General features: G+C 43.1%; 1 protein-coding gene across 7 annotated transcripts in view; it reads right to left on the bottom strand.

The window, feature by feature from the left end:
* Positions 1-3344: 3344 nt before the first annotated feature.
* PTPN13 (protein tyrosine phosphatase non-receptor type 13) overlaps positions 3345-22775 on the bottom strand; it is a 107971-nt gene continuing 88540 nt past the window's right edge. For 4 of the 7 annotated variants that reach the window (XM_033160650.1, XM_033160655.1, XM_033160654.1 and 1 more), the window contains 16 exons: positions 22001-22159; positions 20580-20751; positions 20274-20484; positions 19691-19761; positions 19056-19117; positions 17963-18074; positions 17155-17289; positions 15890-15972; positions 15280-15335; positions 13999-14102; positions 12179-12327; positions 11229-11319; positions 8592-8929; positions 7890-8105; positions 6061-6123; positions 3345-4310 (listed from right to left, as the gene is read on the bottom strand). In XM_033160650.1, coding sequence (XP_033016541.1) covers positions 4230-4310; positions 6061-6123; positions 7890-8105; positions 8592-8929; positions 11229-11319; positions 12179-12327; positions 13999-14102; positions 15280-15335; positions 15890-15972; positions 17155-17289; positions 17963-18074; positions 19056-19117; positions 19691-19761; positions 20274-20484; positions 20580-20751; positions 22001-22159 — 2103 coding nt within the window. In that variant the 3' untranslated portion in view covers positions 3345-4229. The remainder of the gene's footprint in view (positions 4311-6060; positions 6124-7889; positions 8106-8591; positions 8930-11228; positions 11320-12178; positions 12328-13998; positions 14103-15279; positions 15336-15889; positions 15973-17154; positions 17290-17962; positions 18075-19055; positions 19118-19690; positions 19762-20273; positions 20485-20579; positions 20752-22000; positions 22160-22775) is intronic. The other 3 variants (XM_033160656.1, XM_033160652.1, XM_033160651.1) reach the window with 2 other exon arrangements.

A 22775-nucleotide genomic window follows, 5' to 3' on the forward strand; every position in this document is an offset into this window, starting at 1 on the left:
ACCCCAGAGTCGTTCGCGCCTGGACCTAACGGTCAGGGGTCCCTTTACCTTTATAGATGTGATAAACACATATATTACTGGCTGTATAAGTGTATAGTTTTGGCCACAGCTACCTATGTCGAGTTTACATTTGGTAGCAAGCACAGGTGTTCTTCTGTATAATAGGGAAAACCACAGTGGAGAGTTAAAAGCACAAACTTTTATTTTGAAGTCCTTAGTGAGAACCTAAGGAGAGCTCAAGCTACTCATTCAGGCCAAAGGTCTATCTATTAGAGCATCATGTCCTCAGCCACATGCTTCTGGGAAGCCCTGAAAGCACCATGTGCATGCAACAGCCCTCTGCCCACTTGTGCATTGCAGATGATCCTTGGGGTCCCTTCCAACCTTGCACTTCTATGGTTCAAAGTGCTCCCCAGTATTCAGCATTCAGTATTCATGCTTGCCCATGATGGTATGGGGGTGGTTATACATTTTCAATACTGTTCATTCCTGCAAAAGGTTTTGGGCAAGCATGGTGGGTCATTTCCAAGCAGAGCATGTCTTGTAATTTCCTGTGACTTTTTTTAAATAAATGTTCTGAGGGGTGTGTGCCTCGCTTTTGCTGCTCTATAGCACAGGAGTGCTCCCTCAGACAATACTGGAGTAACATTGGGCAAGCATTGCAGCACAATGAAGGAAGTGGAATTTATGCATGGGTGGGTCCAGACTAAATCCAGCATGTTGGGCACAGAGTATTCCCATCCTTGAGTATCACTCAAGCAGTCTCCTAAGAGACTCCTAAGTCATTTTATTCATTCGCTTTGCACGCAGGTTATCAGATTTATAAGAAATGTCTGGGAAGAGCAGCAGCAGCAGAAGAGAGACCACCTGATCCTCAGGTCACAATGTCAGGCAATTTGGGCGGCGAAATCAACTTGCAATTTGAAAAGGAGAGCGAAGTGAATTCCAAAATGGAAAATAGATTCAAAGTTCTTTAGCTTCATCAGGAAACTATGTATGACGGGTGTGTGATTCAAATCCTATGTACGTACCATCCATCTAAAGCAAATGATTAAATTTTCTGTTTTACAATTTAAAGTACTCATTTTTACATCCTTAAGATATCAATGATTTCCCTTCTTCTCTTTCCATGGTTCATTTTACGTATCCTAAATCCCTGTATATTTTACAGAAAACTATACCAATCAGTATTCCATTATTACACCCATCAAACTTATTTACACTGTTGAATTTATCTTAATGCTGCCAGCGTTTTCAGCTGTACACAGTTATTTCCCATACATTCAATAAACATTTTCTAAACGTATGTTCTTCTTGTTCTCTTATTCTATATGTTAAGTTTGCAAGCTACGCATATTCTGTCAACTTAAGTTGCCACCCTTCTTTGGTTGTAACCTCGCACGTTTTCCATTTTTGGGCTAACAAAACACAGGCCGCAGTAGTGGGATACATAAATAACCTTTTTTGACACCTGGGAATTTCAGTCTGAATTGTCCCCAACAGAAAGGACTCTGGGGTTTTTTTGGGGAAAGTACATTTAAACATTTTTTTTCAATTCATTATGGATCATTTCCCAACACTTTTACCCTTTTACAAGTCCACCACAATTCCGAGCACCCTTAACAAACTACAGTTCCCAGAATTCTTGGACCCAAGGTAGTTACGTGCTTTAAATGGAAGGTGTGTACATATCTGTAACAAGATCTGTGCTACTACATAGGCATCTATCAAGCCCTGTCCTTTTGTGTAAGTGTCCAGGATGTCAATTTGAAGCCTCATCAAAGAGTAACACACACACACACACACACACACACACACACACACTGGTTGCCACAAGCCAGAGTGTGCAATGATTCCTTTCACAGTTATGATTAATGAAAAACATGCCATTTAAAAGGTCACTCCCAGCATTTTTCCTAGGTTGGCTAGTTCTCTCTGTATGCTTCTCCAAGTCTTTCATGCTTGGTTTGCTTGTTCAGACATTTTGGCTTCCAACGCAGAAAAACTTGGGAAGGTTAACACTGAGAGTTAGTTAGATTGCATATTTATCAGGTCAGCTTCCGTGGGGAAAAGCCATAAAAGGGAACAGAGTATCATCTAGGCACGGGCTGGTTTCAGGCCTGTAAGGTCTGATGCTACCTCACCCAAAACTTGAAGCCCATCAAGTTGAGCATAATGCAAGTATCGAGGGATAAGACTAAATACAAAATGGTAGCTCAGGGGCTTAGCCAATTAATTAGTGACCCCCATGAGACATACATTGGGTTGACATGAATATTCCTTTTGGACCTTTCTCAGAGTCCAAGTGCTGAGGAATTAATAATAATAATAATAATAATAATAATAATAATAATAATAATATACTGATCTCAGGGCGGTTCACAAGCTAAAAATACAGTCGTACCTTGGAAGCCAAATGCCTTGGCTCCTGAACAAATTGGCTCCAGAACGATCAAAAACTGGAAGCGAGTTTCCATTTTCCGAATGATTTCCGGAAGCCGAATGTCTGGCGTGGCTTCTGATTGGCCGCAGGACACTCCTGCAGCCAATCGGAAGCCGCACTTTGGTTTTTGAACGGTTTCAGGAGTTGAGCGGACCCCTGGGACGCATTCTGTTCAAAAACCAAGGTACCACTGTACAATGTGAAAGGCACAAATAAACAAAAGCAACAAAACAATAGCACACACACACACCCCTTACAAACACAGAATGTTAATGAGACAAAGGCCTGGTTGAAGAGAAACATTTTCGCTTGGCACCTAGGGAGATATATAATGAAGGCGCCAGACAAACCTCCCTGTTGAATGTGGCAGTTTGCCCATGCCACTGCTGCTACTGTAGAGGCAAAAAAGCGAAAAGTAGTGAAAAAGGAAAACCAAACAGAAGAGAGAGAGGGGTAGTGGTGCTTGTACTACTATTGTGAGAAGAAGAGGATACACTGAGGTCCATGGAAGGCACAGAGATGAGACAATGTTGATGATGATTCAATATATTACCCACCCTTAACCAGCAGGTCCCAAGGTGGGTTACCCCAATTAAAATTAGGGGGGGGGGGTCTAACTTACCAAGAAGCAAAACAAGAGAGGGACTTCAGATAGTTAACTGCAGAAAGGAAGCAGAGTGGCCGGACCACCCCAATCAGACGGGCGGGGTACAAATAATAAAATGACGAAGCAACGTTCCTTGCCTCTTATCTTTCGTGTGCGTCAAATTGCACAATCAATTCCAATGAAATACCTGATATATTCCAAAAATGTTTGAAGGTGGAAGGGATCAAAGCAAGAAGGATCTGAGGCTGAAGAGAAAAAACAGGTCAAATTGACAGAAGACGTATGAAAACGAACTCTCTTTTAAAAGTGTTTTATTTACACTGTGGAGACGTCCCAGCAGTTATAAGCTTAGACATCTGATAATTGAACTTTTTTTTGTAAAAGTATATAAATATATACACAAGACTCTATATCAAGTAAACATTGTGTAATACAGTAAACATTTGCTATTTTTCCTTATGCTAGTAAGTTGTTCTGTAAAGCTTAAATACTGATTTCAAGTATTTTCTATAAAAAGCTCTACTGTATTAAAAATGCTGGAAAAAAAGACTGCTCCGCTATAAACAAAATGCTTAAAAACAGACTAATAAAAATTTACCAGTAAGAAAGACCACCAGGATAAAATACTGTTTTCATTTCCCAACCGCCCATCCCTTGCATCAGAAATATACTATAAAACAGTTGGGAGGGAGAGAAAACTTAATACTTCTTTAAAAATAGGAAGGAGGGCTTTTTTCTTTTTTAAAAAAATATGTCAATTGCTTATCATAGTTCGAAAAAGCTGCAAAAAATTGCAGTGTTATTAAATATATAGGACGCACAAAGACCCCCAACCTGTTGAAAAAAGGGGGGTTACAGTGGTACTCGATACGAGATTGGAACTGGAATCCTATTGGCAGAGCTCACCTAGGGCACAGCTACACTACACATGCACACGCACACACACACGTACTGGTTTCACACCAATTCAACTGCCATGGCTTTCTCCCAAAGGATTATTGGGACTTGTAGTTTGATGAAGGCGTTGAGTATCCCAGTCTCAAGTCTGTCACCAAACTACTGTTCCCCTAGGGAGACATCACATAGACATTTAACTTGTTTTAACTCTGTAGTGTAGATATGCCCAAATTATTCAAGAACCTCATTTCCCCCTTAAATGCATATTCGACTTGTAACAGCTTAGTTGCTTCTTGGCTTTTCTTCCGCTTGGAGCCGTTTTAGGACGTACAGGATAACTTGATAGCAGAAAACGTACTGGTCCTGCAAAAGGAGGAAACGATGTATAAACTCACGGGAACGCCAATTCTGAACTGCAGAAAGCGGCTGCAATACAGAGGGGCCACTAAACACAGCTGCATCCTAATCCTTCACCCCACAGATTACACCGGTGTACAGCTTTGCTCCGTTTCTTCAATTGGGCCTTTAACTAGCGTGCCGTCCTTTCTCACAACCTCCAGGGCAATTCCGCAAGGTGGTTCAGAAGAGGGCTGAAGTCAGAAATCCAACCCCGCCAACCATCCATGCTGCTCCTGGGGAACACTGCAAGACCAGCATTATTAATCTAGTGCAAAAAAATTAAACAAATAGGAACCTGCTTTGTTCAGTCAGTGCCCTGCTAATGGGACAAAACCAAAAGATTAGGAACCGTGAAGGCCTTATGCCGTTTTGTATGGAAGCTATTTGGGGGGAGGGACCTAGCTCAAGGGATGACCCTTGTGGCCTCTTCCAACTCTATGATTCTAAGTTCACTCCCATTTGATACGCTGGAGAGCTGTTGCCCATGAGAGTAAGCAATGCTCAGCTAAGTGTACCAATATTGTGACTCATTATAACACAGCTTACTCAGCTTCTATGTTCCTCTGTCCATCTAGCCTAATAACTGGGACACCGAACGCCCATGAGCACCACTTTACCCTCAGGTACCTGCAGGGGCCCGCTTCCAATTTTTGGTCTTCTGGTTTTGCTGGTTGCAGGAATTTTCTTTTTGGGGTGGGGATACTGCCTGCTCTTTGTTTGCCTGTTGTTTTTTGGGGAGGTGCCCTTGAAGGTGCTTTGCTGATTTTTCTATTGGGGGGAGGGCTTGTCCATCAGCAGTCCCCTCCCCACCCCATGAAATGGATATATATTTTTGTGGTGCTCACCCACAACATTTTCTTAGAACCCCAAAAGGCTGGTGACTCCTGGTCTAAACGAATTAGCATTAGCTCTCCAAGGCTTCAGAAAGGTTGTTTTCACAGCCACCTGAAATTGTTTTCATGACCCTGGGTGCTTTATGCTCCTTTCTCAAGGAATTTCCTGTGCAGATGACTGTATAAGGATCTTCCTTCAACTGAGATCATTTCTAGCCAATCTCTTTATGGTGTGTTCATTCTGATTTGTTTGCATGACTGTTACTGAGCATCCATCTGGATTTGTCTGCACGAAGGTTATACGACTTCCTGTCAAATGATTGTCATCTCACATCATGCATCTTTGTGTCACTTTCCTTACCTGGTTGTTGTTTTTTAAAAGTGGTTTTGCTGCGCAAGAGTGCTTAGATTGGGAAAAAACCAAACTGGCTGCTATGCAATTGAATCCCACTTGCAAAACAGTGGCAGTCTGGAGACAGGCTGAGCCAGCCAGTCCAAGACTGTCTATTCTAACAAGCTGCATCAACAGCTCTCCAGTTACTTTGGTGGAAGCTGTTTCCAGCGTCACTACCCCAAATCCTTCAAGCAGTGATGCTAAGGCTAGAACTTGGGCCTTATGAATGTATCGTGATCTTGAATTCCCTCCACATTCTGGTCTCACGGATTAAATGGCTCAGATTACACACAGCATCTGCAAAAGTGCAAATGCATTTGTAGGTGCCAAACCTGCCTGCAGAAACATGCAGTGCTGCCGCCTGTATCCAAGTTCCCTGCTTTGAAATTTCCTCACCTTCCTGCTATTTGATCTACTGTTCAGAGGGATATGCGGGAGAAAAGCTCCCAAAGAAACCAGAAGCGAAACTGAGTTAGGACACACGTACCTCCGTTTGCACCATGCCGTGCCTCTGCAAGCGCATTGTGCGCACGACGTCAGAGATGTCAAACTGACAAAGGAAAAAAGAAGAAGCTGGTAGGCACCACTGGTCTGGAAAGCACCAGGGCTAAAACTAGGACTGCACACATGACATACAAATAAAACTCATTCAGAGTACAGTGCATGGCTTTCCCCAAAGGATCTTAGGAACGGATGCTTATCCCTCACAGAGTTACAGTTCCCAGCACCCTAAACAAACTCTGTCTCTAAGGCTGTCTATACATGTTCAGCAGCAGCAGTCTTGGCTCTGGGCCTTTGCAGAACACCTCTAGGGCGAGGGGGAGATTTGCAGCAGGGGAGTGGCAGGTGGATGCTTAACCTCCGCAGAAACCCCTTCTTTGCCATCACCCCAGACTCTAAGCAGTGACCAAGGCACTGAATCAATGGCTACAGGGACCCTAATGAGAAGTTCCATTAGGTTTCTGACTCTGAGGCAGCCAGTGGTGATCAAGGGCTGCCTGGGCTGGCAGGAAGCTGCTGAGTTAGATCTCCAAATCACCAGAGTCTATAGAACCAGAGCCGTGACCCTCACCATCCCCTAAGGAACTAAGAGCCTCCCACACTGCCTTGCCAGCAGAGTGGTCCAATGAATGCACTAGGCAGGAGGGCTATGGAGCAAACAGGAAGTGTCTGCCTTCAAACCAAAGGGTTGGCCCTTTAAGAGTCTGCAGTTCTCCAGCATAGAAGAGGTGGGCTGAAGGCAAAGGCCTCAGTCCTTTTTGGAGCAAGTTGCTCACTTGGAACTCTCCATGGTGCTGTGGCAACTGGCCTGCTTTTATGTGCCTCTTGGGCACAGAATAGGGCACTCTAAATAGCCGCCTTCCAATGCAATAATGCAAAATGTGCCAATAACCCTGGGGTGGGGCAGGTGATTGCAGGTGAACATCCGCAAGTGGGGGAATGATTAAGCACCCCTCTTCCCATTTGCTGCTTCTTCACTGTAGGCTGCCCCCTTGCCCTGCTGTTTGCAGATGTTTGGAAGAAGCCAGTAAAAGTAAAAGGGAAAGGCAAAAGATCCCTGGGCAGTTAATTCCAGTCAAAGGCGACTATGGGGTTGTGGCGCTCATCTCGCTTTCAGGTGTTTGTCCGCAGATAGCTTTGTGGGTCATGTGGCCAGCATGACTAAACCACTTCTGGTGCAACGGAACACCGTGACAGAAACCAGAGCGCACGGAAACGCCGTTTAGCTTCCCACTGCAGCGGTACCTATTTATCTACTTGCACTGGCATGCTTTCGAACTGCTAGTTTGGCAGGAGCTGGGACAGAGCAATGGGAGCTCACCCCGTTGCAGGGATTTGAACTGCCAACCTTCTGATCGACAAGCCCAAGAGGCTCACAAGGTTTAGACCACGGCGCCACCTGCATCCCTGACAGATGCCACTAGGCCTGGGTGCACCACTGAACATCTAATTCTGACCCCAGGGAAAACTTGCTCAAGTCAGATACATATTCTGCGAAGGATATGCAGCTAGTCTTGCCCAGAGGTGTGAGGCACTGTATTATGCAAATGCACATGGTTAATTTCCACACATTTCTAAAGCATAGAGGGACCTGAAAAGTAGCCTAGCGCTAATGTAAGTGGAATGTTAAAAGCTCAGAAGAAAACGGCACCTAGGGCAGCTAACCTGTGAATTCTCTGAGTATATATCAAAATTGAAGCTATACTTCCCATGGGGATGTTGTATCTTTCCTTTCAATTGCATTAGAAGAAAGGTGGATGCAAAATAAGCAAGCTAGCCAAATAACCATAGGAAGGAGAATGGATAGTCACTCACCTCAAGATCCTGGCTGATCAGCCCCAACACCACGTCTATGCAAATAAGCGTCCCTGATCGTCCAATCCCTGCGCTGCAATGAGTGATGATCGGCCCTGATTTGTGGATGTGCCTCATGTAGGATATGAAGGTGAGCAAATCATCTGGCTGAGAAGGTGTGTCATGATCTGGCCAGGCGGTAAAGTTTAGGTGGAAAATACGCCGGAGTTCGCCAGTCTAGATTTTAAATTTAAAATAAAAATAAAAAAGAAAGAGCAAGAATTGAGGCTTCCGTGAAGAGTAACAAGTCTCTAAGCAAATGCGAAAATCAGCCCCTGGCATAGCCTCCGCTTCCACTTTTCGAAAACCCAACAGGCAGCTATCTCGTATAGAGTTTTCTCTCTCCACTATTTGAGTACTGTTAATGTTGTTCACTACTATTTATACAGCTGGGGTTTTTGTTTGTTTGTTTTTCCACGGACATTATGTTGCATGAATATTAATGTATTATATTCCCTTTCCCTCATGGTATTATGTAGTGTATGTTTTCTTTGCTGTAAGTAGCTTGGAAACCTTCGGGTGACACGTGACTAACATGTTTAAGAAATAATACTAGGAACAAACCGAAACAGCAAATCTGCACCTCACGGCGTGCCCCCTCAACTTCTCAGTTCCCCTCTCCCACAAAGCCATTCTGCAAAGTGTGACACTCTGTCCCCTTACCTGAATGTCCTCTAGCTCCATAACTCGAATGACAAAGCCTTTAAGCTGCTGCAGCCTCACCAGAGCAAGACGGAGCTTATCACTGATCATCGTGGTTTTTCCGAGGACGTCGGGCCAGTACCTTTGACATTTGACTTTTTCTCCTTCTACTTCCTGGGTCATCATGGCTATGAGAGTGCAGTTCTGCTCCCAAGCCATTTGCCAGAAGTCCGCCACAGTGGTGGGGAGGGGTCCTTGGCAAGCAATATAAACATATTCCTTACTCCCCACCAGCATCCGGATAAAACTGGCATTGATGTAGCCACCTTCGGTCCCCAGGGGTACCCTTGTGGTGTCATCTGCAATTCCAAAAACAGAAGAACCAGGAATTTAAAATGTGATTTGTTATCACTGCTTTTATTGCTACTGAAGAAGAAGAAGAAGAGTTTGGATTTGATACCCCGTTTTATCACTACCCAAAGGAGTCTCAAAGTAGCTAACAATCTCCTTTCCCTTCCTCCCCCACAACTAACACTCTGTGAGGTGAGTGAGGCTATGACATCTATTTGCATGAAGTTTTAGGAAGTTCAACAGGATAGGACTCTGTCCGCAAGAGTCTACAATCTTTAATTTGACATGGGGAGGGGACAACAGGGGGGGGAGGTGTAAACATGGGAAGAATAATTATTTCAGTTACATATACTTAGGCTTAGTCACAGTACAGAGACTAGTGAGCTATGCCAAAGGCTCACAGCCTAACCTCAAACACAACAACATGAAATCACATTATTTCATAGCTTCTTCAAAATGCCTTGGAACAGCTGTGGATGCAATGCTAAAAAATGTGGGAAAGCAGGTGTGCAAGTTCCTTCCTAGTGTAGTCCAAAAGGCATGTGCATTTCCTTAGCAGTGAGGGCTCGAATTCCAAATATGGAGATAGGTCACTTAATAGCTCACTGTTGGGGTGAGGGCAATGTTCTCCCCCACTTAGGACATTTACATGCATGAAAACTGCACACTCAAGTCAGATTCACACACCTGCTTTCTCCTCTTCTCTGTCAGTTCTGAAGCTGCCTCCTAGATGCGAGTCAGAATAAAGTGCATTGGGGAAATGGTGAAGAACGATGTAAGAAATGGCTTGCAAGGTCAAGCCAAAGGTCAGCTCTACTGAATCCTGCACTATTGTCTCCAACAATAGCTAACTGGACAGCCCTGGGAAGCTCTCAAGTGGGGCATGGCCGCAGCCAAATACATCACATGCAGGAAAAACCAACATTTTTCAAGTACATCTCTCTGCAGTTCCTGATGATTAGTAACTTGAGGCTATAGTCCTTCAGGAAGAACTTCAAGAACCTTCCTAGGAGGTGGCTTCAGATCTTGGATCTCTGAATATGAAGCTCGTTATTTTGATGAGGATTTTCATACATTTTGTGCATAAGAGGGCAATGATCCTAGCACCACTTCATACAAGCAAGCAGGAATCACATCCTGGAAAATAAACGTCTCAATATACTGTGCAATCTGTAACACCGAACTGTGTCTGCATAAAGCTCAGATTCTGTTGTGAAATTTGATGGAGCTGTGCATTTCTGGAACTTGCTTCTCCCGCTAAGTATCTCTTGGGAAATGAATACAGAGGTTTAGCAGCAGAACAGTGGGATATTGTGTAAACTCTGCCCAAGCAGAACGGACACAGGGTAAAGGTTAGTGCCCGTTTAGTGAGGCACGAACCTTCATGCAAAAAAAAGCCGCTGGATGCAGCATGATAACCAGGACAGGATACTAAATTATTTGCTGTACAGTCCGTGCATGTGTCACAGTGACCTAGCCTTATGTTTTGGTTGGGAGTCCTTTTCTTAAAGGGGGCATTGGCTCAAGTGAGATCTTTTAAATGTATCTGAATATAGTGGCACATATTAACTGCTCTCAGGAAACAGGCTGCATGGGATTCAGTCTCAGGAGAGTTTACTTGGCACTTATGGCGTCAAACAGAATGCCATTACCACCCAAACACCTAATACTAGGCACACAGGGCTTGCATCCGAGGGTCAAACTGGATATAATGAGGACAGCAATATTTCTCATTCACGTAGCTGCCTTGGTACGTCCCACAGTCTTGGTGCTTAAACACAGCTTTCCAATTTGGCACTTCTCCAGCCTTTTCTTAATTCGAAATATCCCTCCCAAACCCCAGACAATATCAAACTACGGCTCTTGAAAGTGACCAAGCAGATTGTGACTCACTAAGGCATCGTCCTCTATGGATGAGAAAGGGGGGGGGGGGAGAAAGGATGCAAAACCCCAAGCAGAAAGTGAAACAAGATATTTATCAAGTGTCAGGTGGGCTACTTATGCAGGGCTGGTGTACCATGTTTTAGCTGGTTGGGTAACCATTTCGGCATGCCTGCCACTGATCCAAGGCCCACACGCCGCAAAGGAGCCACCCTACCCACTCACTCTCCCCTTCATCCTCAGTTCACCAAATCCCACCTTGGGGAACATCCATCGCACCTCTATCGACACAATCAATACAGATTATCTCCTAGCACAGAGAATTCGCGTGCAGTTACCAAGCTGAGGGTCCTTTGGAAACCCTCCAGGAAAGAATAAAGAGATAAATTAAACTACAAGTGACCTTTTGGAAATTTCAGGACTTACAAGGCAGTATGTTCTTATATCTATTCTTCTTCCTGTTTTCCTTTGTTTGGCCCACCAAACACTGATCCAAAGGCTTTAGGTCTTGAAGATTCTGTAATGAGACGTTTAGGCTCTTAGTTAACTAACATCATTTAACAATTACAGGTGGGTAGCCGTGTTGGTCTGCCATAGTCAAAACAAAATCGAAAATTCTTTCTAGTAGCACCTTAGAGACCAACTGAGTTTGTTCCTGGTATGAGCTTTCGTGTGCATGCACACTTCTTCAGATACACTGAAACAGAAGTCACCAGATCCTTAAATATAGTGAGGGAGTGGGGAGGGGTATTGCTCAGAAGGGTGGTGGGAATGGGTGATCAGCTGATAGGTGTGGAAATCTCAGAAGGGTGGTGGGACAATACACGGATTTATTTTTTTTAATACAGACCGAGCCAGGCTTAAAGTATGTGTAAGCAGATTGGTTTTTATGGTGTGCGTGTAAGAAAACATGTAAGAATGTAGGGGAATAAAACAAAAACAAAAAGCAGATGTAAACCACCTGAGTTTTCGGAGGGGAAATGTCCACTGAGAATCAGAGGTGAGTGAAGCAGACCTGTTTGCATTCCCATGTTATCTCCTCTCATATTCTGAGGAGAGATATGACAGCCGTCCCTCAGGAGCTGTCACATGGAAGATGGAGAAAGCCTGAACCAATGGCTTCAAGTTACATGAAGGTGATTCCCACTAAAGGAAGAACTTTCTGATGGTAAGAGCTGTTCGACAGTGGAATAGTGTCCCCCGGGAGGTTGTGGTTTCTTCTTCACGGGAGGTTTCTAAGCAGAGGTTGGGTGGCCATCTGTCATGGATGCTTTAGTTGAGATTCTTGCATTGCAGGGGGTTGGACTTGAGGACCCTTTGGGGTTCCCTTCCAACTCTAATGATTGTGTCCACAGCGCAAGGGAGTGTGCACTCACCTCAATCTCCTTTGAAGGGACGCCTTGTTCCAATAGGCCTCGCAGCATCCGGATAGTTGACTTCAATTTGGACCCTGTATATTTGCCCGAAGGAAGTACTTGGACGATCGGAAGTGCGGCAAGCTCTTCGTCAGTGACTAAAGGGCAATCTGGCACAGGAAGGAGATGGGATTTATAAGTGCCTATAAAAATCCACCTTAAAGAGGGCAGCCCAGTTACGGTGCCACCCCATGAAATATAGCAGCAGTTGCCTGCATGGCAGCACGTGCCACTTTCAAGTTGTCAGCGGCTGATTAAAACGTATCATGATCATTGCTTTTCTAAAGGCTCCCCCATAAATAACTTGGGTGGCAAACAACCCCCGTTTCTCATTATCCCTCCATGCTTGATGCTTCAAAGGTTGCTGCCAACAGCGCTTTTCTCAGATTTTTGTGAACGTCGGCTCAAATTTATCAGAAACTAATAAATAACCATCTGCATTGTTAACGTTCCTTGCACATCGAGTACAGTGCAAGATCTTTTATGCCAGGCTAATTCACTGCATTTTGTAGACAAGGCAGACTGGTTAGTAAGCCGTAGTCTTACAGCTCAAGGGTTGTTGCCGAGAGGTTAAGGGGCTGTTCTTGACAAGCACACCGTATTTTAAAATCACATGACTTACCCCAAAGGTTCCCAAGAACCGTGTTTGCAAAGGGTGCTGTGGGAGGTGAGCCACAGTCCCCAGGATTCTTTGAGGATAGCTATGTATTTTAAATGTTTTTAATATTATTTTTAAAATTTCTATACTGCCCTTCATCCGAAGGTCACAGCACAATTTCGCAATATAAAAAAACACAAAAAATACCTACCAAAATAACAAACGAAAACAATAACCCCTCCCAGTTTCAAAGGCTATAGATTGTTTAATTAGTCAAAGGCCTAGGAGATTACCGGTTAGATTACTGCAACGTATTATATGTGGGGCTGCCTCGAAAGACAGTTCGGAAATTTCAGCAGGTGCAGCGATTCAGCAGCCAGGGGAAAGATGTCTTGAGCATGTAACACAATCCTGGCCTACTGCACTGGCTGCCAATTAGTTTCTGGGCTCAATTCAAAATGCTAGTTTTGACCTATAAAGCCTTAAACGTCTCAGGACCGCCTCTCCCCATGTGAACCGTCCCAGACCCTGTGGTCATCAGGTGAGGCCCTTCTTTGTGTTCCCCCTCCACAAGAGGTCTGGAGGGTGTCAACACGAGAACGGGCCTTTTCTGTGGTGGCTCCCTATTTGTGGAATGCTCTCCCTAAGGAAGCTTGCCTGCTACCTTCATAACATACCTTTGGGCGCCAAGCAAAAATGTATTTCTATAACTAGGCCTTCTGCTGATTGAACATTCCATGGCCTTTTAAATGTGTTTGTGGGAAGGGGGAGGGTTATTGGTTTGTTGTTGTTTTATTATGTACTTTATGTTCTCATTTTGTATTTTTTTGTTGCGAACCACCCTGTGATCTTCAGATGAAGTGTGGTATACAAATTTAATAGTTCATCAAAATGACAACCGCCCACTTTTAAAAGAAAGCCAGGTCTTTGAGGTTAGGGAAGTGACAGGATAAGTGTGGGATGACTGAATGACTGACAGAAAGACTTAAGCACCTAGCAAGGACATCATTGGTCTATAACCGCCCTCGTATAAGAGTCAGAACAATTGTTTAATAAAGATGGGACAAAATCTAACCTCTGTATAAACTATGTGGAAGCAAATCAGAATGAATACTTAATAAACAGGTAATCTGCAGAAGACCAAAAATATTGTGAAATGGCCCCTCTCTCTTTGATTGCTTACCTTTAACAGACTGCTGCTGGTTTATTGATTCAATCGGTAACTCGTCACTTCCCCAGGTAATCTCATCGTCGTCTCCCTGACCCACCAGAGGTTGCTGGGGTAATCTTAAAAATACAAACATTTCCTTAAAAAGACCCCAAACGGTGTCCGCTCCTCCCACCACAAAGGAAAAATAATAATCTTAAGAAACAAAACATTCCAATCAGCGGAAGTTCAAATGAGGTAGGAATTACCAACTTAATTAGATTATATATGCCAATTCTTAGTATGACTCATGTGAGGAAGGTAGTTTCCATTTGCGTTTTTATGGCCATCTTATTCAACATTTTACGAGGGCACAGAAAACGAAGCATAATCTACAGACGGCAAAGGAAGCCTGACCTTCATGGCATGCCACATGAAATATGGAATGGAACATGGAAACATGTGCCCATTATATCCGGCCCCACCACTGGGTGGCTTCCCGCAAAGAATTCTGGGAACTGCAGCTTGTTAAGGCTTCTTAACAGAAATACTTTATTGTCACTGGATCACATGTTTACAATGAGATTAAACGAGCCTCCCCCCCCCCACAATCTTCTTCTGAGAGTTGTTAGAAGACCTGTCTACCCCACACAGTGCTAAAATTTCCAGAGTCTCCTGGGGAGAGGAACTGATCATCAAACCACCCTGAGCACTGTAGCTCTGTGAGGGGAATAGCGTTCTCCTAGCACTTTCAGAAACCTTAACTAACTACAGTTCCCATGAGCCTTTGGGGGATGCCATGCCTGTTTATAAAGTGATATGGTGCTGCTTTAAATGCACAGTGCAGATGGAGCCCAAGCTGTTGGGTTCCATGCAACAGCGAGAAACACCGGTTTCAAGTATATCGCTAAGTGTGGCTAAGACTATATTATCACACGGTGTTTTTATTTCTAGGAAGCAAGTGTCCCATGTAACGTAAGAATCCCTACAGACAGAGGACACAATCCAGAATAGTTAAGCATGCTTTGGTGCATTCCTTTTGATGGGCTTAAGCAACCCTAATTGCTTTTGGATGGTGGCCATCAGGTAATACTTTGAATGCTGCACTGAAGGCTCTTCTGCTACTGGCTCCAGCAAAAGATTAATAATAGTAACAACAACAACAACAACAACAACAACAACAACAACCTGCTCATCCACAATGGTACTTTCAAGTCATGAGACTGGCTCAATTTTTTGAACTGTCAAAACCAGTAAATATGAGCCAAATTAAGGAGGACTGGCCTTGTGTGTATCTCCATTTAAAAAATATCTCACCTTTCAGAAATCCTTTTGTTATTACAATACTCTTCACAGCCATTTATTTGGGGTGGCTAAGGAGAAAGACAGAACAAGACCATTTGTAAAATGAACTATAATTACATAGCGGGGAACTAGCAAGGTGGAAAACTTTTCTGTAAAAAAATTCTGTGCCTTACTCTATACAGTCCTTTTCTTTGCGATGGGAGAATATAGAATAGTGTCACCTCTTTCTTTTTGCTGCCTACAGCCACCATTTTGTGCTGACAACCACAACACCCGCCAAAGGCGCTGATAAGTTTCTATAATACTTAAAAACACTATGGGAATTGCCAGACAGTCAATATTTTGGATGGCTTTCAATCACATATCAGCAGATGAAGTTGCACAATTTTAATCATTTATGTTTTCTTTTTAAAGCTGCCCTTTACCGTAAGGTCCCGGGGTGGGGGGAGATAAGGTAAAATATACAATTATGAAAACAAATAAAACGGTTACAGACAAAGCAAAAATAAAAAGTGAAAACTAGTAAAAATAGCTGCATATATAGAACAATTCCACATATAAAACCAGTGCAAAAAGTTTTTTTTATTTATTTAATAAATTCCTGCTACCATATTTATTTTACCTCTGGGAAATCGTCAGGCAACGATGACCCATCACAGTCTGTGTCTTCTGATTTCTCTTCTACAAGTTTCCCATTTGCCTCTACTGGGAGAGAAACATGGTGTCAAAAAATAAGAAAAAAACCCACACAAATGATCAGGACTGATAGGCTTTAATCACTCACTAAATGAAAGTGTGTGCCACTATTGAACAAAACCTCATGAAGGCTAGGGCTGTGGGGGAGGGGGAGGGGGCTGCTGGAGATTTCCCCCTGTTGAACATCTGCCTGCCACACAACTAATAAAAGACACAGGAGACCTGCCAGAAAAAAAGAAGAATTCCTTACTACATCCATGGGGCTAACTTGGAAAAGGTCCAGATGCTGCTCCTTAAATGCTTAGCTATCCGAATAGTATTGCCAAGCACAATAATTAAGGGTAGGAAGCAACTACCAGCAGCTGAAACGCAAACACTAAAGGAACCGCATTATTTCTTCAGCAAATCGTTTGAAGGGGCTTTGGAAAATAAGCTACCAACTTTGGGGAAGGGATCTATTTCTGACTTTCCTGTTTATGAGCCTTTTATGCTTTCATCACGCTTCATTAGTTTTTCTGCTTGTTTGCTGTCACCAGATGTTGGCCTGAGTACATACACACACACACACACACACAATCACTCTGACACCTCTTCCTCCCAGTCTGCTCCCTCTTCTCCCTCTGACCATTCATCATTGTCCCACCACCAATCCCCTGGCTCCCAGCCTTCTTCCCCTGGGGGTTCCCTTGGGGGTTCCCCAGCTGGTGCCTCCCACCAGTCCTCTGCACCCGGCCAGCTCATGACACATCATCACAACTGAGGCACCACTACCAAAAAGCCCCTTCTCTCAAGGAAAAAAAAATGCTGTGGTTTAGCAAGACTCACACAAAACATTTCAAATACACAACAGGCCGGTGTTTATTTTTTTGCAAGATACGCTGAAATGGGAGCCTCCAGCTTTGAGCCTGAAACTATGTCATGCAGAACTCTGCGACTGCTAAAGATCAGCGATTTTGCCATCGATTCACTTTAAGCAATGCTTATCAGCAACCTCTGGCTGAGAAAGCTTCCCTGGAAGTTAATGAGCGTGCAGACGGAATTAGCAGTAACAAGGCATTTGCATCACAGATAGCGACGACCTAATAAGAAATGAGTTGCAGGCCTAATAAAATTCAATCTTGCGAAGTACATCAACTCTGGAACGGTCTCTTATTAGTGGGATTTTTTCCCTGATGGCTCACTTGACTGTACCTGGCAGGTGGTTCCCAGATGAGGCGTTACTACGGTTTAGCAGGTTCTGGGCTTCTTCATCTACAACATCTAAAAGGTACTGAATGACTTCGTTGTGATCGTCCACATCATAAGAATCATCGTCTTGCACCTCTGCTTTAAAATAAAACAATGTCACATAGCTGTTGCTGCCAGGGAGAAGAAAATGAGAAACATGTGCACTCCAGCCATGGAGTTGCAAAGCACCCGCTCCCCTTGCTGAAAGGCAATACACAATTTTTAGATAAGCTCTCCTTTGTTTCTCAGTGCTAGGTAATCCTTGAAAAAGAAGCAAGCAGACTCACTCTCCCCTCCCCTTCCTCAGAAAAGAATGAAATTATGATAGGACTGTGCGATCTACGCAAGTTTACTCAGCTACCATTGCTTGCGTTCATCCAATTTGTCTCTGTTTCTCCGTGTTTCCCAAACCCTTCCTCTGGTGCAATCCGGAAATCTATATTGAAAGCTCCTTGAGGAAGAGGCCTGTTCACAGCAAAACACCATGTATACCCGGACAGCACTTTGGGTGGTAAACCCATTGAAAATCACGGCCCTAACTTAGCCATACTGATTAAGTTCAATGGGTCAATGCTAGGTAAGACTTGGTTGAATAGCATCCCAGAAAATATACAGTTCTAACACATTATTGTTCAAGAACATTATACTGAAGCCGGACAATACAACTTAGAATACGTAGGCACAGCACCCTTGTTCATTTTACTGTTTCAGTGCACTCCTAAAAGCTTTTGTAAGAGAGAGATACAAAATTGTCCCACTCTGTCATCCTTACCTGAGTTGTTACTGTAGCTGGAAAAATCACAGGCCTGACTACTAATGTCTTTAGATACGGTGACATTCCCTGGCCCTTTTGGATAGTGGCTGTTGTTCATTTCACCATTAACCTAACAAAACAAAGAATCGTAAATCAGTTTTCTCTTTAAGCACTGGTTACAATATGGGTTTAGGCGTTTTGGCCCACGATTCAGGGAAGGATGCAGCTCGCTGCTGGAGCACATGCATAGCTTGCAGAAGGCCCCAGATTCAATCCCTGTCATCATCTAACTAGGTATGACAGTGCCAAACCATGGTTTGGCATTACAATGAAGGAACCTTTCCCCAATCACATGCTCCATTTCCCACCCTGACTTGCTGACCAATTTAAAATGGTTTGCTATTAACATCTGAACTAGGCAAACTATGATTCGTACAAACCAGAGCCTATATCCACAAACCAGAATTGAGAACCATGGTTTGATAGTGGTTTCCAGTTCTGGTTTGCAGACAAAACCTGCCTAGTTCAGGCCTAAGAGTCAACTATGGTTTCTCTCTGAATTCAAAAGCAGGGACAGTACAAGGAAATGAGGGAAGCTGCACTTTTAGGTAACGCTAAACAATTGACTGAATCGGCTTACAGAAAGACACGAGGAAGGAGGCTAGTCGGATATCATCAAACAAGCAATTTTTAAATAAACTTTTCCAGACTCTTCAAAACTTGACTAATCTAATGTTTTTTTTAAAAAAATCCAGTAAATGGCATTATCTGATTCATGTCTACTTCTGCTTAAATACTGGGTATTTAATATTTATTACGAACTGAACAGTCAAAAATGCTGGATGGGAAGGTTTTCTCCCACTGGCAGAAGGAATTTCCTCTGTCTGAAACAGATTTCATCTGCCAGAAGGATACCAAAAGGAAGGAAATCTGCTGGATCAATCTCCAGCTGTTGACAAGCTGAAGACCATGTGAACAGCCAAGATCACCACTGATGTAAATTTGCCCTCTGCATAGCTGTTCCACTTTAAAACACGAAGATTTCATTGTGTGGCACAATTCCTCCTGCTGCAGCAACAAGGGGAGAGAGTAACTGTTCTCAGTTACTTACTTTTGGTGCATATGCCTCAGGTCCTATTTCTGCTTTGCCATAGGGTTCTCCAAGTAAATGACCTACAAGAAGAGTGTAGAAATTGCATGATTTGTTATTTTCCAACAAACCAATAAGTATCAAATTATAACTTGAAATTTAGCCATCTTGCAATTAAAAGTTATTTATCTTTCTTAAATGTAATTTCGAGGATGTTGTTGCTATCATCATCATCATCATATCAATTTAAATACCACCCTTTATGAGAAAATCATTAAAAACGCATTACAGAGCATCAATGATGAAAACATAATAAAAATAGAAAGCAAACCGATGGACGGCCTAATAATAAAATAGTAATCACAGAAACAGTCTTCTCCCCCACATTTTCACAGGTCATAGACTATTTAATAACCATGGGATTGGGTAAAGAGGAATGCTTTTGCCTGGTGCCTAAAGACATGTAATGATGGTGCCTGGTGAGCCTCTCTGGGCAGAGCATTCCACAACCAGGGAGCCACCACAGAAAAGACCCATTCTCTTGTTGCCACTTTTGAGAAACTGTGCACAGCACAATAGGAAGTTGTTATATCCTGTGCCTGAGCGTTAGCAGGTAACAATCAACTTGTAAAACTTGTATGTATTTATGCCCTTACCATTATGTTTTATTGACCTTGGACTTGAGCTATCGGGGCCTTTGGACCTTGGAAACACTGGATGGCCATCCCTGAGAAAAGAAGAAACTCTTAAGCAGAGTTTGTACAAACGGTTCAAAATATACCTGATATCAGTCCATAGTCAATAAGTGCAATTCTTCACCACATTATTAACTGGAAAGAGATCTCATGTGATCTCTGTGCAGGATTGACCAAAACGTTCAATATACATGCTGTAATCTGACTGTTCGCTTTTAGTTGCATCCTTGCCTATGTTCTGGTATATATGCAAATATGAAATGTGGTTATTCTTATTTTCGTTACCCTTTTCTCTTAGCACTACAAAAAAGTGCATTTTTCTATGGGGCCTCTGAAACTTGACAACAGTTTAAGGCCTCAGCATGTCTTAACCTGGGCCCAAAATATATGTACATTACTTAAATTAAGCCGACCTGGCTCTTGTCAGCGCTTGGATGGAAGACTGCATAGGAGTCCAATGTAGGCCGCCTTGAGCTGTATCACGGATGGAAGGCAGGGATAAAGAAAATAAATAGTACAGCATTTAGCCATTCCTAGGAAGTACCTTGTTCCTTTCAACACCACTGTTGGAAGCGACATCTCCAGCGTCCTCTTTGCTTCTTTCAAAGTCATGCCCTGGGTGCTGATCCCATTAATGTAATGGATGACATCCAAGGCACGAAGAGTCCCCTCCACGGCTGCAGCAGATTTTGGAGCGATATCACTAATGTATAACACTTGATAAAGGCTGTCGTGACCACCTGCAAGGGAGATGCCTGGAGGGGAAAAGGAGAAGAAATAGCATCATACATATTTTGCTTTTGCAAACAAAAGAGTACGGATGGGCAGATGCCATGAAAGTTTGGATTACCCAGTTCTTCTTTATGGCATGTCAAGTTAATGTCAGGCAGTAGATGTGGCAGCATGGGCACCTTGGGTGACTCCAAAACACGCCCAAGCACCAGCCTGACCGTCTTTGGAGCAGCTCGGAGGAAACTGACAGCATCTGTGTGGCTCATGTTAGTGACATCTGTATCATTAACCTGTGAAGATGAATATCAAAGAAAGAGAGAGAGAGATCTGAGATGCGGTAATGATTTAAACAACCTAAGCAGCACTTCCAGACAGTGAAATGAATGTCTGACACTATTATTTGCTGGCAAAATGTATGAATGCCTGTCATGGTCGGGGGGTGGGGGTGGGAAATGTCCAGTAGCACCAACTAAATTTGTTCTTGGTATAAGCTTTTGTGTGCATGCACACTTCTTCAGATGCCTGTCATGGTGATTGGGGAGGGGGGTAGAGGGGGCAGACATTTTATTTATTTACTTATTTCACAAATTTCATATACTACTTGATTGTAGATTCAAAGCTGTTTACAAAAGCACATGGGATTTTTTGCACAAGGACCCCTTCAGGTGAGGTAATGACTGACACACACACACACACACACACACACACACTGCAAGATACAAACACTGTAGATTGGAAGAGAGAACTACAAACAGTATGAATTAGGATACTAGCATCTTCTCAGTGAAAATCACTTAATTTATACCCGATTATTTGCTCATAAAACACATTCAAAGTAACTTGCAAGAAGCAAAATTGGAGAAAAGATGCACAACTGAATAATATGTAACAGCACCAAATAATGCATAATAAAAACCAACATCAAAGCAAGCACTCAGAAGGATAACGTCAAAAATGCATAGAGGCAAATCACCTTGAGAAAGTTTAAACGCTTGTTGGAATAATATTTCTGAAAGGAACCAGTGATGTGCCCGTAGAAAGGATGTGTACAACCAATGCGGCCGTCACAAGCTATTGTTAAGTAAACTGTTCTTGCACTGACAGCCACTGTAGTTAAAAATATACACTAACAAGGCTATCATGGAAACTTTTAGGTTTGAGGTGTCTCTCCAGCAGACCAGGCTATATGCACGGCCACTGCAAATCCTTTAGCCCACTGCAAACATCTTTAGCCTGCTGCAGCAACAGCCTCAGCGCTGCTGTTCTGCCTTTCCCCCAAGTTTTATCTGCTAATTTTATCTATTCAATTTATATACTACTCTTCAAAACACAAAGATACATAGCGCAATAACAAGAGGAATGCTTTTGCCTGGCACCTCAAGATATGTAATGAAGGCTCCTGGTGAGCCTCCCTGGGGAGAGCATTCCACAAATGGAGAGCCACTGTCCTCGTGTTGCCACCCTCTTTGTGGATTTGTTTTGCAACATAACAGGAAACAAACCAAGTGGTCCTTTTTCTTCTTCTTCATTCCAACTCACCTTGATCAGTCGATCTCCGGGTTGTAACCTCCCATCACTTTTGGCAGGGTCTTGAATGACGTCATGGATGTAACAGCCAACGTTATCATTGCCTTTGGTCACAGTGAAACCAAGGCTACCCTTCTCTGATTTAGTCAGGACAACATGGAGCTCCACCTCCTGGAAGGAAGCACATTTTCAGCACGTATCAGACTGAGAACTAGCAACACAATACACATACACAGCTACATAGATCTGCATGTGTTGTCTATCTATGTGGTGGTATTTGAGGAATGCAATTTCTGTGAACAAACCAATTTGCACCTCCTGGACTAACGTGCAGATCAGAACATATCTCTCCCTTGGATTTTCCTCTGAATTTTGCAGTGCAGTTGTTGGCTCAAAAATGTTCTGCCACGTTTTAAAAACAGTATATTTTAAGCATAAAGCATGTTTAGAAATATGCAAATTGAGAAAAAATGGGTGGTATTCAACTTAGTTTTTAATCAGAGAGTACCCACTGAAATGAATTGCTCTAACCTAGTCATGTTAATCAATGTGAACGCCAACCAGTATTTTTAAATAATGGATTTCTGTTTGGATTCTTTAAAAATTGCAGATTAATGTGTGGAAACAGGATGGAGAAGATCTATGAATGAAAATGTGCAAAACTGACATGGGACAGAAATAGACTGATCCGCTCGTCCCCAATGCACAAGGATAGTTCAAGATAGCATGACACAAAGGAAGAACAAACTTAGTTGGTCTCTAGGGTGCTACTGGAAGGAATTTTTTG

The sequence above is a fragment of the Lacerta agilis genome, chromosome 9, assembly GCF_009819535.1.
Source record: "Lacerta agilis isolate rLacAgi1 chromosome 9, rLacAgi1.pri, whole genome shotgun sequence".
Taxonomy (NCBI): Eukaryota; Metazoa; Chordata; class Lepidosauria; order Squamata; family Lacertidae; genus Lacerta; species Lacerta agilis.